The 19,507-nt window shown below is 38.3% G+C and overlaps 1 protein-coding gene across 2 annotated transcripts in view; it reads left to right on the forward strand.

Moving 5' to 3' along the window:
- The window catches only part of TOX (thymocyte selection associated high mobility group box), a 300,152-nt gene that overhangs the window by 249,737 nt on the left and 30,908 nt on the right, over positions 1-19,507 (forward strand). For both annotated transcript variants that reach the window (XM_080801776.1, XM_080801775.1), the window contains 2 exons: positions 3,534-3,815; positions 17,250-17,480. In XM_080801776.1, coding sequence (XP_080657902.1) covers positions 3,534-3,815; positions 17,250-17,480 — 513 coding nt within the window. The remainder of the gene's footprint in view (positions 1-3,533; positions 3,816-17,249; positions 17,481-19,507) is intronic.

A 19,507-nucleotide genomic window follows, 5' to 3' on the forward strand; every position in this document is an offset into this window, starting at 1 on the left:
TTTGAGGTAGAAGAAAGATGACTCAAGCAAAGCGTGAGGAAATAATTTAAGGGTGGAAATTTGTAGGAAGAAGAGAAGTCAACGAAGGACTTGAGAAGAATCAAAGAGAAGAGCAGTTGTTATTAAGCACGCCTTAAATGAATTATTCACAATAAGTTAAAAATTCTGGAAATTAACAGGAAATAATACTTTGGGAGTTGAAGCTTTGTATTTGGCATTAAGACTGAAGTCAGTCAGTATCTTTCTAGAAGGAAACCGGTTATCAAAACATTTGCTTACCTTCATGAGCTAACTAATTAATCTTATTTTTCAGTAATGAAACTCCATCCTGTTTAGTTTTCCCCACATTACACATTAGGCCGTGCTTAATACTGAACTATGCTTTCTATGAAAGCAAAGTAAAATGGAAGCAATCCTAATTTAGAGATGGGTGTTAGTATCTGACATTCCTAAGTGTATCCGAGTGTTGAAGCGATGACTGTGCTCTCCAATTTGGGCTTGTCATCCTCCACACAGGAAAATTATTCTTTGATGGAGTGTTGAAACTGCTGTCTGCCTCGACTAATATCATGGTGATATGATACTTTTGAACTAACGATCAGTTTGTTGAGAAAGAGGTACCCTGTTGAGTACTTCATTGTCCTTACCCAAACTGATTCTTTATACCACTTCGGTGATGCCCACTCTCTTCTACCAGTAAAACAAAGGTGAGAATACAAATTTTAGTACTCAGAGCACTAATTAACATGAAAAGAACAAGTAGGAAGATAACAAAATGGTGGAGGAACTGGGTGCTATAAAATGATATTATAGACCTTTGAAGACCATTGGTTGTAGTCATACATCTGGAAATTCTGTATGTAAGTCAATTTTAAAATCATTGTCAGCAAAATCATGTGAAAACCACAATATATCTGAAAGAGTGAGAAGCAATGGGCTTTAAACAGGTAGGTTGTAAATTATTATGCTTTGTAATAGGATTTATATGAAGGAGAAATAAAATTATCAATTAGTGGGGCACCTGGGTGGCTCAGTCAGTTAAGCATCTGCCTTCAGCTGAGGTCATGATCCAGGGGTTCTGGGATGAGCCCTGTGTTGGGCTCCCTGCTCAGCAGGGAGTCTGCTTCTCTTTCTCCTTCTGCCCCTCCCCCCATAAAGAAATAAATAAAAGTTGTCAATTAATTAAAAACTTTTGGAAAGATCATTTAGTTAAGGCAGGATTTTGCTAGTAAACATTTTAAATTGACAGGGTTATAAAAATGTGTCCTCCTACAGACACATGTGTTTGAACATGTACTTGAGTGGTCTGTTTGGTGCCAGGTTGTGAGAGGGAATGGCCCTATAAAGTGCAGTGCCCATTACGAACACCCATGATTCTGTGCCCACGATAGGAGAGCTGTTGCACATGCTGAGAGTCTAAGGAAAAACACAACAAGACTTCAGGAAATTAGAAAGTAGTGCATCTTCTGTGCACTTTGAAAAGTTCGCCCTGATTTTTATGATACCCTCTGTCGCACAACTTTCCAGGTATCTATTGGAGCTAGTATTATTTCATAAGGAAGATCACATTATAGGAATTACATGAACACCTGAGAAGGGGGGAAAAACTGTTTTAGTAAATGTGAGTGGAAATCACATGAACAGATTACCTAAAAATCAGTTTGGGTGGACAACATTTGATAAGGTGGTTTTGATAATCTTTAACTACGAATCTCTCTACAGGATGTGTAAAATGTCAAATCAGCTGCTAATATAGTAGGAAGCATCAAAGCGTGGAATTGAGAAATGTAGATTTCAACTCCCACTCTGTGGTTTGGGAAAGTCATTTAAACTTTCCGGGCTTTATTCATTCATTCATTCATTCATAATTATTTATATATTCCTCCAACAGACAAGCAACAGGCTTGTGCTTGCCCCTAGGGTTCCTCTTCTAGAGACTGAGAAGGGAACCTTAAACTCCCTTGCAGCGCTACCGTGTATCAATGAATAGTAATAACGGCTTGATGAGGGACTTCATAGACAGGAGAACTACTTTTGGAGGATTGGGGATATAGAGTTTGAATTATGGGGGAAAATGTTGATTTGCATCAGGACAGCAGCAGGGACAAAACCATGGGGTTAGCCTAAGCCTTCACCAAGAAGAGTTAGTCTAGGATGATGCATAGAACAAAGTCAGAGGATGAAGAGGAGTCAAGAGCTAGAAAGGTCTAAAGGATGATATTGACTAATCAGACTTCATGGTGGAGACAGTGAGGTCACAGGCAGAGAACACAGGCAGACATCTCTTCCATCCCACCTTCAGTTTCAGATAGCTCTATCTAGGTTGGTAAAATGATTAGGCAGCATTGGTAGAAAATGATTTTATAACCAAAAGAAAAAAGAGCCTATGACTAAGTAACTTAATTGACCTTTATGGTATTTCTATGTCGTGGGAACATTTGCAGACAAGCAGTTATGGGGCATTCTGACACCATGTGGGATTTTTTTTCATTGAAAAAGAGAAAGATAACATTATTAAATTTTGTCAGTTCTGGAACAGAACTAACCATACATCTCTTCACTGCCCTTCTTCTGCCCTCCCAATTTTTTTTTCTTTTTTCTTTCTTGTTCTATAATCCTCTACCTGCATGAACTCCTGAAGACCCCTCAGAATGAAAGAACTAAGCCACTTCTACAAGCACTGCAAAATACTCATTAGTTTAAGTTTGCAAATGCCAGAGAAACATTAAGTGAAATCCACCATACTCCTCTTATACAACACATTTGACCTCTAGATACGTTAAGAGCTTCATCCTCCAATGCTTTTAATTCTAATCCTTACAGAGACAAAATTCATTGCTTGAATTACAAGAGTGAGTCTCATTAAGGCTAAAAAGCAGTGACCCAGATAGCATAATGGATTAATATGGTGACCTTGCAACTTCGGAGCTTTACTTTCAAATCTGACGGTGCAGTCAAATCATTTCAATAGTCAATTAATCAATTGGTTAATACTGGCCTGTAGCATTCTGAGTCTGGAAGTCAGTAGATCATTTTAGCCAATACTAGCCTACATAGAATTAAACTAAGAATCATAATACATTTAACTCACAAAAGCTTTCTTAAGTGATCAGTATGAAAGAAATAGGTTTTGTGAATTGCTATACTGCTGTAATCACTAATAATTATTTAATTTTGACACTGTTAATAAGCATCAGTGTTTTGAAACTTATGCCATAAATATCGAATAATGATATATGTTTACGTTCCATTCATAAAGAAAGACTGTAAATAGAATTAGTCGGATATTGAGTAATGAAATATGATGTTGAATGAATTCTCACTATTCTATTCTTTTAGTAACAGCGCCTTTAGAGTGATCTATACCATTAGGGTTATTCTATTCTAGGGAGAGGTTGGGAGTTGAGGTGGAATAGCTCAGCAGGATAGCTCAGCAGGACATGTTACAGAATTTTCAAAGTCTAAGGAATTAAAAGAAATTCTTCTCCAGAAATATGTTTGTGAAAAACTATTCCCGTCTTTGTTTTTGGTAGATGCAAGATATTCGGAATCCAGAAGGAACTCAGTATGGCTCCCATCCCCAGATGGCAGCCATGAGACCAAGGGGCCAGCCTGCCGACATCAGGCAGCAGCCAGGAATGATGCAGCACGGCCAGCTGACCACCATCAACCAGTCACAGCTAAGTGCTCAGCTTGGCTTGAATATGGGAGGAAGCAGTGTCCCCCACAACTCGCCATCTCCACCTGGAAGCAAGTCCGCAACTCCTTCCCCATCTAGTTCAGTGCATGAAGATGAAGGCGATGATACTGCTAAGGTATGATTAGGTCATTTTGGGGACCTACAGGAAATGCTTGTTGTCTGAAAGGCGTATTCTTTAACACCTTCCTTGATCAGCGAGAGGTGCAAGTTTATAGCATCCAATGAGAAACATTGATGGGGGACATACTTTTTTAATGAAGCGTGAGGTTACAAACTGAATAGATTAAATCACTTGTTTTTCCAATTACATTTTTAAATCCCTAGTAAATCCTTTAAATATAGATGTATTAAGCATGAAAGTAGATGTCACCCACAAAATGTACGGTCTGCATAGTGAGTAGGGAGCATAAGTCTCATAGGACTCAACATCCAAAATTAAGCTTTATTTACCACTCATTCAAAGAAAATCTACTTCAATTTAACAATTTTATTTTAAAAAGGCAACCTCTCATGGATACAGTGGTGGCTCTGTGTGTGTGTGTGTGTGTGTGTGAGAGAGAGAGAGAGAGAGAGAGATGGTCAGATGAAACTTTTGAGATTATCCAACCCAGCCACTTCATACTGAGCATGAAGAAGGTAAGGACGAGGGATATTCTATGACTCCCTCCCTTAAGCAAAAGCCTGGGTGTTTTCCTTGCTTCCTTTTTGTTGACCCCTTGCCAACATGGCTGTCTGTCTGTCTCTGTGTCACATTAAGTTACCTGTACGGGAAGATGGGCCTTAAGTGTCCTTAGATTGGAAAATTAGCTACAGAAGATTTTAGTTCTTTACAATATCCCAGGCAGTTTTTTTAAATGACTGCACAAAAGCCAAGTGGATTTTCCCTCAAAAACATTAAAATAATCTTTTCATTGCCTTGGTTGTCAGTCACGCATCTTCCAAATTTGTCCCTGTGAGAAAGGACTCTTGTGCCCATTTACCATGAGAAACACTCATAGCTACTTGAGTATTTCCTATTCCTCCCCTTTGTTCCTTTAATCTTACTAATGACCTGTCACTTGTGTCAGCCGTTTGTTTTCTTTTGACTTTTGCAAGAATTTTGTTTTGGGGACATTACTCTGTCAACCTGCTACCAAAAGCAACACAGGGGGAATCTGACCTATATGATTAACTTTTCAATAGCACCACTACTTTTTTTTTTTTTTTAAAGATACAGATAAATAGTGACTCGGATTTCTTGAGCCTGATGACAAAGACAAGGCTGCTGCATTGACTGTATTTTATTATTTTCAGTATTCTTAATGCTCTGGCATTTGGGACCTTGATCCCCAAAAAACTACTCCTTCCAGCGCTAGCTAATTCCAAGGGAGAGAATATGACTCCCCTGTGATCTCACTTTTGATAAACCAACCAGTCCAGACCCTGTCATCTCCTTTATCAAACTCACAACAAGCCAATATTTTCTCACTGCCCTAAGTCACCCCAGGACCCTGTACCAGACAACCGGGAACCACCTCTGTAGCCCATGGTCCACTGAAATTGTTCAAACTATAACCAATCCTTACCTTATACAGCATACCTACCCCACCTCCCGCATTCCTTCCCACCAAAAAACCCAATAAAGGATCTGGGGTTGCTTTCATGCTCTGTCCTCTCTCTGTGTCTGCCTCCTAAGCCATCCTGAATGCTAGGCTGTGCTTTCCATTTCTAGGTATATAAGTAATATATAATAATAAGTAATATAAACTTCCTTCCTGACAGTCATTTCTTTATTGCTATCTTAATCACCCCTGATTAGAACAAATCCTGGCTACCTTTTAGAAGAGCTCCTCAACCTCATTGACCATGCTGGTCCTCTCCGCCTTTGTAAGCTCTTCCCTGTTGGTCAGTGACCCATGAAGTAAGGTAAAAAGGCAGGAGAATAATTGATATTATATATATAATTTATTGGGCTAGTGACAGCCCGACCTTTAGCTGATCATTTAGAGGGTAAGATAATCTTCTTAAGAAAATGTGTATTATTCTAAATGGAATCTAACAGTCGATGAGTACCAGAACCTAAATGTGAACACCAAGAATTTGTTTGTGGCCAGTGATTTTGATATTGGGTTATGTATGGATAACTCAGGTTAATTTCCCAAACATAAATCGTATGTACTCTACTGCAAGGGAAAAAATTCATGTTCTGCCTACATTAAAGATCAGTTTGTACATCTGGATTATATCTTTATCAGTATTCATTGCTGACATTTCAGGAAATTAATGCAAAATTAACATCTTCTGACAGTAAATTCTGTGCAGGATTGTCTTACTTAGAATAGCATTTTCCACACTCTTCAACTTATATGATGAGAAGACTGAGTAGAAACCAGAAATTCACATAATTAACATTCACAGATTCTGCCATTTCCTCTTGCCTCATAAGGTCCATATCTTGTAATTTTGCTGAAGCATGAATTTGTATGTTAGAAAGTTCAGGCTGGTGTGAAACTTTGCCGCTATGTATCCTATCCAATCACTCAACATCCACATCGTAAAATAATTTATAGCTCATCATTAATGATTATGCAAGCACTGTAGAGTAGAACTTATATTCTGCAGTGTTATATTCTTGAATTGGCCATGTGTGAAGGCTAAGGGATGGATTTCTCAAGAATGCCCTCATTAAAATGGCTTTTTGTCTATATAGACATTCTCAAGTTCAAGTTCATACTTAGTGTAAGTGTATTTTCCATCTCAAGAAAATCTACCTTCGCACTCCAGCTCTGCACACTGTTCTTCACCTTCTCTCCACTCCAAAACTGGATTACCAGTTTATTCAACTTATATTTATTAAATGGAAAAAAAAAAAAACCCTGATGAAAATGCCCAAGCATTCTTCATCACAGTAAAAGATTAAGCTGGAATTTTCCCCTTTATATGTGAGCAAGATTTATGTGGAATGTTGTACTACCACAGCTCCAGTTAAATGTGAAAGAGCATTAAGTCAAAAAGATCGCTTAAATCATTTCTAACAAGAGAACAAAAAAGAATATTTAGTCTCATACCAGGAAAAAAAAAAAAAGCTTTTAAAACTTCCCTCTTCACACTTTGAGCTCTTGTAAGCAATTACATATTAAATCCAGTTTATCTAATTGAACAATTAAAAGAAGTAAGTTTGTTTTGACAGGGAGAAATAGTGTAAATACATCAGTAAAATAAATTATCACCTTATAAACGCTTTCCATGGTTCTCATTGCTACAGAGCTGTGTTGACAGCCTAAAGTCATAAACTAGACATACAGTAAAACATCAAAGAAATATAAACTTGGGTAGCTTGTGGTTCTAAGCCTGTAATCCAGGACTTGTAATACAACAGACACTGTAAGACACTCAAAGTATCTGGCATTAGAAGTATATTTTTAGCACAGCGTTCTTTTTCGGGAAATTACAGGCTAAGAATCACAGCATATCTTTTTCCATCCTTTTACTCTCAATTTTTCTGCTTCAAGTATCCTTAAGTTTTATATAGGTCCCTTGTAAATGGCATATAGTCACACAATCTTTACTTTTAAATGAAACCGGCTTTATTTATATTCATCTAATTACTAAAATATTTGGGTTTATTTCTCCATTTAAGTCTGTTTCTTTTTATTCGTCCCACATGTTCTCTGTTTCTTTTTCTCTTTACCTTCTCTTTTTTCTACCTTCTTTAAGATTGTTCTTGTTTTTCTCATTTGATAATTTTCCATGGTAAGCTTGGAAATTTTATCCATTCTCCTCATTTTAGTAGCTACCTCTGATGCACAAATGTGTAAAATTCTAACACTGATCGATATCTTCACTCTTCTTACATTATTTAATTCCCAACACTTCCCTTCCAATTTGTACTGGAATAATTATTATTGTCATTTTAATCATAATTTAATTAAATGATGTAATGTAATAAACCCCATGAAACATGGTTTTGATTCTTTTTACAACCTTTTCTTCTGGTAGATTTTTTTTAATATTTAGTATTTTCTTCCATATGACATCCTTTTCCCCTTTGCCTTTAAATTTTTCTTGCACGAGGATTTATTGGGAACATAATTGCCTTAAAAAGTACCCTCACTGTGTATGGAATCTTAGACCGATACTGATTCTCTTGTATCCTAGTGAAGATATTCTATTACTTTATGGCATCTTGATTTTCGGTATTTCTTTTGGGAATTCTACTGCCTCACTGTCTTTTCTTTGAAAGCAATCTGCCTTAAATCTCTGAATAGTTTTAAGATCTTCTCTTGCCTTGGTATCCTGCAACTTCCTTGTGATGTGTGTGGGTCTTTAAATTTATTGTGAATTTAGGATTTCTATTCTATATCAGTCGCAGGAAATTTTCAGCCATTCCTGTTTTTCAGATATTGACTCTACCCCATGTTTGCTCCCTTGTCACTCTGTAATTCTGATAAGACACATGCCAGACTTTCTTTCATATTTTCTTGCCCCTTTGTATTATATTCTGATTGACTTATTTGTCAGTTTTTCACTTCATAATTCTCTTTTCAGCTAGATGTGATCGGAAATTAAAGCTGATCTCATGAGGTTTCCATTACAATTATTTTATATTTCTAGTTTTATTTGGCTCTTTCTCAAATCTATTTGGGTTACCTTTTGAGTTGCTTGTCCTTTCTCCATGTATCTTATCTTTTTGTTCCTTTGGCAGTTTGCTAATTCCAACACATTAAGTCTTTTAAGGTCTGTTTCTATCGTCTGTAGTTGCGGCTGGTGCTTGGTTTTGATGCCATATTCCATTTTGATTTTTGTCTTTTAGCATAAGAGCTGATGCTCATTAGAACTTTATGAGGATTCTATCAGATGTGGTCCAAGGGAGAGATTCTTCTAAGGATGATTTGCATTTGCTTCTACCAAGCATCTTGGACCATTACAATCTAGAATCCCTCCTGGCTTGACGTTTCTCAGGTCACCCAAGAACTATGTCTTCAGGGTGTCGATCCTTAACAAATGCAGGTTTCTGTTGGTGAATTACCACAAAAGATAATTTCCACTCGGCACTCAGTATTTTTCTTGCAGGTTCTGAGAGGGTGCTTACAGGGGAAGTTGTTCTATCCCAGCATGGCACTGAGAACCTAATTCTTTTCTGTCCTGACTTTGATAGGAACCCTCCTGTTAAGCACTCCGCTTTTGGTCAGCCATGAGCTTTGTCTTCTATCTACCGTGCCTTTGACTCAATTTTACCAGGCTCAGCAACTGTCTTCAAGATGAAAGCTGCCTTCAGTACTCTGCTTACTCCTTTGAGTTCCTGCTTTCACTTACTTTTTGCTTTTAAGAGTTTCTTACTAATCTGCTAGTTCATCAACACATGCTCTTCACCGTGCTGGACAGAAAGAGGTGTTGTTTCTGTTTTTGTTTTGTTTTCTCAAAGCAAATAGGATAAGTCACTAGAGAAACAATTAAATAAACTTTTTAAAAAGTGTTTTTTATTTACCACTGTTCTGAAGGCAAGATTCCTGAATAAACTAAAAATGATAAGCAGACAGGTTTCTACAAACACAAAGTGAAATCAAGCAAATGTCAAATCACATTATCTAGCAATTGGACAGCAAATTGGGACTGCAAAGTCTGGGATTTTTCCACCCTGAGATGTGTTTATTATGCGATTGTTCAACACTTCACATGATATAATAGAATATGTGTGATACTTTTAAAGAATTTCTTAGACCCCAGCCATTGAAAAATACACACTCTTCGTTTATCAAAAATAAGTTATCCCATTGGTTAAGGCTGAGCCTAATGAACTAGTTGTGGGGGAAAATCATAAAATTCAGTCAATTAGCCAGTTAGTACCTGATTCTAAATAGTTGTTCCTAAAATCCATCTAGTAATTAAATTATACTAGGAGAAAGTATTTTCAAGGTATATATGTTCTTAGATAATTCATGCCCTAGATAATTGAGCACACTTCGTTAATTCATGAATAAAATAAAATGAAGTTAAACATAAGCACCTGGCATTTTATTCCACAGGACCCTTTGCCAGTCTTCTTGTGCATTCCCTCAATCCAGAAGAATAAGAAATGAACATATTGCCCTACTCAGGCAAATTTGGAAAAGACCAAGTGTATTCAAAAAAACTGATAAATACAACTGAGAGTTATATGTGATTATAATCAACTCTGTCCCTCACTTTAAAGTAATTTTTCTGGACAGTAGCCTAAAAATCTTAGCCTTACATAAGGCCACTGAGTATCTTTGCTAAACTCATCCTAGAACAATACTCAGCTATGTTTGGCAGAATCAAGGACCCTTAAAAATGAATTTGCTTTATAAACTGTGATACAGATTCACACTTGTGAATCATTTCAAAAGTAATGCATTTCATAAACTTTTTTTATAATTGATGTTTTGAGTCACTGAATGTACTGTTATTATTAATGATAATAATAAACCTGATTGCAAAATGAAAGAAGTATTACAACCTTGCTGATTTCACAGTAACTAGATGACTTACTTTCCATGCTTATTTGAATTTATTCTCATAAGGGGATTTTAGACGGCATAGTGTAGAAAGGAAAGAGAGAATGTATTTAAGTAGAGTGAAAATTTTTCACTTACAGCAACAGCACCATCACAAAAAGTGCTATGATATGCCCTGTTTCTATGGCGAAGATTTTATAATATTTACTTTATATGATAAGAGTTATAAGTGGAGTTCTGTGTTGTTTGTTCAGCCTATTATGCAGATGGTGCTTGATTAAAATCTATTTTAAACTACAGCGATTACTGCAGCGTCGTGTGCATTAAACAGCTCTCCCAGTTCCATTAAAGGCTTTGGGACCACGGCAGTTTATTTTAAATATGCTTATAGACGTTTCTAACTTCTCCAGGGACGTTTCAATATCAGTGATTCTCTTTCCTTGAGAGCCTTAACTCCTGTGCTCTGTATTCTTAAGAAGTATTATCCAAGCAACAGCATTACTGCACGCTTTTTTAAAGTGAAAAATTATTGTTTTCTTGTGATAAATAAGTTAAATACATCACTATAATTAAGCAATATGACATGACAGGAGTGGATTACCAGAAGCCTAAGGACACCTCTAGGGATTTTAGAAATAAATCGATGTCTCCAAGTCAGTTGCACAAGGCCGATGCATCTTTGTAAAGCTGATGGGAGAGTAATATTTATTTATGCATTTGTGTGTGTCTTTATTTATTCATTAGTGTTTTAATTGAATGTGAAATAAATCTGTAGGTGATCAGGATGGCAGGCAGGGCCTCAACCTAGCCATGTTCGTAGGTGTTAGGATTGTCATACAACTCATATACGTGTGTCAAAGTCCTTTGTCTCGGAACTCTGCGACTTTGCCCAGTGCTGTGGGACACAGCAGGGGACATGTTTGGTGATCTGCTGCCTGCAAGTCCCCACCCCAAGGCTGGGAGAAAGGAAAGATGAATGGCACCCAGTCCTTACTTTCAAGGTGTTCGTCATCATGGGGAGTTTCTATTTTGGTGTTAGATGGTTTCTTCTCTATTCTAAAGACTATGATGTTGGGATCCAGTTGAACTCTCCAGGCTTAAAACCCTGGTGACTTCAGAAATTTTGCAGTCTAAGAAACACCCAGTGCACAGTGACGTACTGTCCAATAGAGTTGCAACTGGGCATGCATGACTGTGTACATTTAAATTTAACTAACTAAAATTGAATAAATAAAAAATACACTTTATCAGGTGTGGCTCTATAGCCACATGTGGCTAGTGTCTCCCCTTTCAGACAGCACAGAGAATATTTCTATCTTTCCAGAAAATTCTATGAGAAAACGCTGCTCTAGACTCTAGAAGTCAGTGCCTCTTAGAAAGTGAGGATGTAGAATGATAAGCTTTCATCCATCTACATAGGAATTCAGGATTTTGACAATTCTCAAAATTAAGGTTCAGGGACCTATTACAAATCCATTTAGCTAATTTTTCTACCACAATCATATCCATCATTGTGTCCATCCCATATAGCCAGTGGTCAGAAGAGCCAGATATCTTTCAAAATGCAATCTGTTACTGGCATGTAAGTGCGTCCAAATTATAACAACATTTTTTTCTTCAAGGAAGCTTTGCATATGAGCAATGATCACGTGTTTTTCAAAAGTGAGATGAAACTATCTCTACAGGCCTTACAAATCGCCAGTTCATTACACAAAATCTAAAATAACAGCTCGGGGTGCCTGAGTGGCTCTGTTGGTTAAGCGTCTGCCTTCCGCTCAGGTCATGATCCCGGGGTCCTGGGATTGAGCCCCGCATCCGGGTCCCTGCTTAGCAGGGAGCCTGTTTCCCCCTCTTTCTCCACCTGCCACTCTGCCTACTTGTGCTCTTTCTCTGTCAAATAAATAAATAAATAAAATCCTATAAAATAAAGCAAAATAAAATAACAGCTCATTTCTGTACCCTCAGAAACACAAGAAAAATGCAAAATAAAAAATAAGACCCCACACACATTAGGAGGTTCATGTGGTGGACACCCTTGAACTTCACATACCACTGCCCAGCGACTCGGATGCATTAGATAACAAACCACAATAGGGGATTTTCATTCCACTCTATTGCAGCCTAAAAGCAAAGACAATGTGCACACCCAATGAGTCTTTAAACAAAGAACATAGAGCAATATAATAAATGATTCCTTTCAAAGCACATTTTATTTTCCTAAAAAAATAGACATCTTTCATGCATTGTTTTTGGTTTTGCTCTTTCTTCTCTGTCAGCTGTGGTGAAAGGGCGTTAGTTTAAATCATAGTTCCGTGCCATAGGGACGGTTCTGTAAGTGGTCCGAATAGCATGATCCGAGAATATAGCTGTAGTGACCTCCTTTAATTACTGAGGGGAAGGCAGTGAATCTTGAGACATGAATGTTTTGGGTATCTCCTTGAGCGGCAGATAACAGAGGTTAGCATAAGTATTTAAAAGGAAGGCATATCAGGGCACCTGGGTGGCTCAGTCCGTTAAGCATCTGACTTCGGCTCAGGTCCTGATGCCAGGGTCCTGGGATCAAGCCCCAGGTCAGGTTCCCTGCAGAGCCTTTCCTTCTCTCCCACTTGCACTCTCTAGCTCTGTCTCTCCAATAAATAAAATCTTTTTAAAAAATAAGAAATTTTTTTAAAAAAGGAAGGCGTAGAGATACACTCTTGCTTTAAGGCACAGTGAAGACAAAGCAGATGAAATGCTATAAGACTGGCTAGTAGACTGGCCGTGGTGGGGGGATGACTCTCCACCTTCACAGCACTGGGCCTCTCAGCTACTCTGCCGGGTAGATAGTCGAAGCCCGGCCCGAGTTACACTTCATAATGCATAAATGGCATCTCCTGAGCCTTGAAAATGGGAGGAAGAAGTCATGAACTGCTTGCTTCTACTAAACAAAACACGGGGGTTGAGCAAGACTACATCTGGCTAACCCTACAGGACAGGCCAGGAAAGAGGGAAAGCTTCCAGACAACAAAATGGATTGGTTGCTGAGAATTGTTTGGAGTTTCCAAGAGGGTTGTCATACATTACTTCAACACGATAATTTGTGGTTTTGATACACTCGATAGAACTTCTTACTGGGCCTCACAGGTCATCCTGCTTCCTTGGGTCATCTGTAGAGAGTAGGGCCGTGTTATCAGATGCCAGAGGGCAGTTCTCCTTTCTGTTGCAACACAGCATCACACATTCAGCAGATCTAAAATTTGCACCCTCCCGTCCACACAACAATTTAAAAAGGAAGGCAGCATGAAGATCAGTGATCCAAAGACATTTCTGGGAGGCAGAGATGGGAAATTATTTACAAAATTTGGGGAAATCTTTTAAGAAGTACATTTATATTGCATCATGGGATACTTACTTCTGTGATTGACAGTTGATTATTTTCCAAAAAGATGTAATCTGCCATCGTAGAGGTTTGGATATGTCAGCTGGCTAATTTCTTAATTGAAATTTAAAATAAATCCAGGTAAAATAATAATAATAATAAAATATCAAAAAAATTAAATAAAATATCAAAGTAGTATTCTATATGGAGAAGCATTCATCTTCATACATTTTGTTCCCTATTTCCAAATATTTCCAATCCTTGATGCAATATGACCTCTAATGTCATATTCCCTCTGTTTTTAATATTATTCATTGTGGACTTTGTTGATTCTTTCCTATTTTTCTTTTTAATAAATATTTTATTCTTATGAATATAGGAATGGTCATATTTACAAAACTTGAATCTTATAAAAAATGCAAAGAAGAAAATCATAAAGACTCAGTCTATAGCCCAGAGACGTTACTGTTAACATGTCAAATACTTTCAAAAAAAATGTTTAGATCTTCTGTTTTCTGTCTTACCACATATTTTCATATTGTCTTAAAGTTCTCAAGGAAATTAATTTGGTTTAATTTCCTATTACAGAAACCATTTATGCTTTGATTCATTCATTCTTTAAGATACATTATTATTTTACATTATAATTTTTACTACTATTATAACAAATGTTAAGCACTTACCAGGTGTCAGGAACCATGAGAAGTGCTAGTGAACAAAATCACATGGGTACCTGCCTGCCCTAAAAATGCTTATGCTCTGGGGCAGGAGAAGATCTAACATATAAATTATTATATAATTAATTACAAGTCTGATATGTGCTATCAAGGAGATACAAGTGAATCACACAAACTTGACTGAGTTTGAGATGCTTTACTAAGACTCACAAATACAATTGTCAAATAGCAGTTGTTTCAATGCATTCAAAGTTCAGGGGGAAAATTAATTTGACAGTCATCCACCCACAAACGATAATGGAAACCCTGCGTACCTATGAGATCACCTAAGTACAAACTCACAAGAGAAGATGGTCTATAGCAAAAGACATCAGGAAGGTTACAACTGAATGGCTGCGTGGAGGAAGATGAGCAAAGAGATGATTCTGGAAACAGAGAGGCCAGCGAGGTAGTAGTAATAGCCAGAGACAGTGATGTCAGGGTGCCCTTGGAAGAAAGAGCATTCACAGAGAGAAATCAAGTGAGGGGAAGATGGAAAAGTCCATTGAGGTTAGCAAAGTGGCCCTTGGGGATTTATTAGAGCTAAGTGATGGGGAAGGCACCCTGAGGCGAGTTGCAGAGACTGCCTACAGTCATCATGGACAGCAACTTGAAGGAGTTTAGTTGTGAAGAGAGGAAAGAAAGAAAGATATGGCTAAGTGTAGCCAATAGGGGCAAAGAGAAAATTCACTTTTTTGTTTGCTTTGTCTCTCAAGTATTTAAGTACCAGTATTTAAGTACCCTAGAGTTGAGGGTGTGTCTGAGGCGAGGGTCTCTTATTCATAGCATTATGCTTAATTAGTGTAAAGCCTGGGCATCTGGATATTGTTTAGAAGTTTCCAGGTGATTCTAACGGGCAGCCATATTTGAGAGCCTCAGTTCTAGATCATACATGTCCACATGTTTAGTTTAGCGCTAACACCAGTTTACCCAGTAACAACTCAGTCCCAACATGCCAGACTTCTCACAGATTCACATGGGGACCAGTGATTTCCCTCACCCCTCAGATCCATCCTGAGAAAGTTATCTTCTAATGTTAATCTCCCTTAGTTTGCCAGATTCAAAGCATCCTGTCCCCATGGGGGGTGTTTAATCTCCTTGAGTAGACAATTTCAAAATGATATTCTTTTAATTATCTTTCTCACTAAAAACAAAGCCCAAGAATTCATGTAGCTTTTCCTCTGTCTCTCCTTGGTTCTTGGAGCGTTTTTTTTTGTTTTGTTTTGTTTTTGTTTTTTTTTTAAACCATGACTACACGACTTCACAAATTAATATTAAGGTCATTTCTTTCCATTCACTCAGTGGATGTTTTCAAGTTTCCACCATGTCATAATTAACACTGGAATATCATTTTGAAGTTTTAAACAACGACAAATATATACCATCTCAGTAATCACAAAATGGCGCTGAACTGGTTTGCAGAGAAAATGGAGGACCAGAGAAATGATATCATTTGCCCAAGATGACAGAGGTAAAGGATAGTAAAGGAGGGCATGAGTCTAAATCCTCTGGTGGCATAGCCACTGGTAATCCATTGCTAACAGCTGCTTTACACAAACTACCGTGTCTAGCAGTTTGCCCGATGAAATACCTATTGTTCGTACATATGTTTGCAGAGAGCAAAAAAGCAACAGCAGCAGAAAGTGAAGATGTAGTGATGTAGTACCTCACGTGATCATGTCAGGAGATCACACACATGCGCATTTATGCAGAGCAGCATGAAGAGAAGATCCCAACAGACTCAGCACTATCTGCTACTCAAGTAGAGTCACAGAATTATAGAGCTAGAGAGAAATCCTAGCCCAAATCTCCCATTCTATACAGGTGAAGTGACATCACATTTAATTAGTTAATATCAAAGGTAATATTCAAATGCAGATGTCTTCATTCAGTGTGTCTTTTCCCACTTGCATCAGAATAGCCATTAAAAGCATCCAAATATCCGTCCTCAAGGACAATGGAGAAAATAGAGTCAATTTTTAAATTGAGTATAAAGTTTTTCTAGAAGTGTCTAGAATCTGGAGCCTCATTTCCAGAGATGCACTTTCCAATATGGGGGTCGCTAGCCACTTGTAACTATTTAAATTTCAAGCAGTTATAATGAGATAAAACTTTAAATTTTGCTCCTTATTTATTCTAGCCACATTTCCAATGCTCGTTAGTTACACGTGACAAGTGGCTACCATTTAGAATAATGCAGATTATAGAACTTTACCCTTGTGGCAGAAAGTTCCACTGGGCATCACAGATCTCCCTAGATTATGTTGGTCCCTAAGCCATGAGCATTGCTAGATTTTCCCAACAGCATTCTCTAGGCCTTAAATGCATCAGCAAAAGCCATTCAACTTTGGTTTTGGACATGTCACCCACCATGGTTTGAAAATCATACTTAGGAAGAAGATGATAAACTCCCCAGAATAAAACAAGTTAGATTGTTCACACAAAAGGGAGAATCTGCTGTTGTCAGTTAGAATGCTTCTTGTCATTCAGCAGCCCTTGTGAGAAAAGTGAAAAGTTGACAGACAAGGGATAATATTTAGTGATATAATTATATTATAAAAAGAACTGGGGCACCTGGGTGGCTCAGTGGGTTAAAGCCTCTGCCTTCTGCTCAGGTCATGATCCCAGGGTCCTGGGATCGAGCCCCACATCCGGCTCTCTGCTCAGCGGGGATCCTGCTTCTCCCTCTCTCTCTGCCTGCCTCTCTGCCTACTTGTGATTTCTGTCTGTCAAATAAATAAATAAAATCTTTAAAAAAAAAAAAAGAACCAATAACACTATGTTAAAGTTATGTAAATGAGGCTGAAAAAAGGATAAATATGAAAAGTACAGGAAATATGAAGTTAGTTTTGCCTGAAAAACAGCACCGACAAAACCAAGTGCCCCCCTCCCCCCAGAATGTCTGGGTTCGTGTGATGAGTGTGAGCGAGTATGTCTGTGTAAGCCTCAAAGGAGAGCAGTATGATACATTGACAGATTTTCTCAGTTCCTCCATGATTCTGATTTGATGTTTATTTCAGATCAATGGTGGAGAGAAGCGACCTGCCTCTGACATGGGGAAAAAGCCAAAAACCCCCAAAAAGAAGAAGAAGAAGGACCCCAATGAGCCCCAGAAGCCTGTGTCTGCCTATGCGTTATTCTTTCGTGATACTCAGGCTGCCATCAAGGGCCAAAATCCAAATGCTACCTTTGGTGAAGTCTCTAAAATCGTGGCTTCCATGTGGGATGGCTTAGGAGAAGAGCAAAAACAGGTAAGAAAGAATGCATAGTGGAGTGGGAGCCCACGTGCTTTAAGAATGCGCATGCACTCTTAGAAAAATGGCTTTGGAGGACTTGGGGTGAATTTTTCAGATGCCAGAAGTAAGGCTGAGAATGTGCCCATCAGAACCAGACTTCAGGGGACTTTCACATCATTTTATACTCCTTTATTGCTCCTTCATAAATAGCCTGTTGGTTTCCTTTGTTTCAACGTTTATATACTGTAGTTACTTTTGGAAGGGCTTTGACATGTCCCAGCCAGGATGACATCATTCCTTAATCTTGCCAATGTGATTGTAAAAACTGAAAAAAAGAATACTGAAAGTATTTTGAAAACTGCCCACACCTCTCTTTAGCACTTGCTATTTACCCTTTGGTCATCAAAACCCTCTTTGCTGAAATGAACCTCAGATTTAAGGGTTTCTACCCTTAGCCATTCCCTGAAGACCACCAGAGTATGTTATTCAAACCCACATATACCATATTTCTAGGCTGTGTTAAATGGGACCAGATGCCTGGTTATTTCCTTCTGGTGTGGATTGCCATGATATTTGAGGACCATGCTTAGGGGAGCCACGTGAAACATCCTGCATCTCAACCATGGCAGAAAGAGCCCAGAAGGTCTTGAGGTGGATGGGAATCATGGAGAGAGAGCCAAGAGTTCAGTATATAGATGCAGCCCACCTCTTTGTTGATCCCATATTTCTAAATATTGATCCCATATTCCTCTTTGTTGATCCCATATTTCTAAATATTGATCTCATATTTCTAAACCCGGGACTACATTGCCATTGTCACCATCTGGAATTTCACTGTCCAAAAAAAAAAAAAAAGACAAGCATCATCGTTACGTTACAGTCATTGAAACGATTATCTAGACACAGCTGTAATTACTGCAGGATACCAAATGGTAGTAATGACCTATTAGTCTCAAAGCTGATTCTTGATAGAGACCTCTACCTTTCCTCATCAGATCCAGGGAAGTAGGTAAGAAACAGAAAATCTCAAAGCTATATATATCTAGAAGTACCTATATATCGTGAATATCAATCAACATCTAAATGTATACAGTTTCTTCCTCTTTCAAGAACACTTTCCCATAATTTCTCTCATTTGGTCTACTGAATACTCATGGATACTTTCATCTAAATTTTGTAGATTATGAAATAGAGCCAGATAGTCAACTTTATTCATGTAGTCATTCAACAAGTGTTTGTTGAGCATTTTCTATGTACCCCAGGCACTGTTGTAGACACTGGAGATCTAGCAGAGAACAAAAACAGACTCCCTCACTCTGTCGAATGGTTTGTCTAAGATTACTTGGGCTGCTACACGGAATTACTGTGACTGGAACTTTGCATGCTGCAAGACCAGTTATGGTGGAAATGGTAGAACCAGTTGCCAAGGAACATAGAACCCAACCCCCAACTCCAGTTCTCCCCAAGGCTGCTTCTCTGTAAGCCAAAGCTACCTTTGACAGTCTGAAATCTCTACACATTTTCTTACGTCCCTTTCAAGAGTGCCAGCCCAGAGATGGTTTCTTAGGAAGGCACAGGGCTACCATGTGGAGCCCCATGTTGCAAGAGTCATCCTCCAGGACAGAAAATACACCACTGAAACATTCTCTGTGCACTCAATGAAAACATCCATCTCCCTAGTAACAGGGTAGTTGACATTGTGTTTTGTGATTCTATTGAAAACCTAATACAGTTGTTTTGGGATTTTAGAGCTGATTTCTATCCTACCACGGATCAATTTGCTGTCACACTCGCAAAAGTAAGATGTGGTTCCCAGTTGATGCTGGACATTCACGGTGGGATTCTACAGTGCCTTCACTCTTCCACTCAGCAGAGCATTGCTGAATGAGAAACTAACTGCATATGGACCAGGAATCCCAGCCCTATCCCTGCTCTAGATTTCATAACCGTAATGCCTCTCAGTTCCACCCCTGACGCCACACCCCAGGACACAGCCATACCCCTCTCTCTACTTTGATCATCCCTGTGTGTATTCTTAGTTA

Source organism: Martes martes (genome assembly GCF_963455335.1).
Source record: "Martes martes genome assembly, chromosome: 4".
Taxonomy (NCBI): Eukaryota; Metazoa; Chordata; class Mammalia; order Carnivora; family Mustelidae; genus Martes; species Martes martes.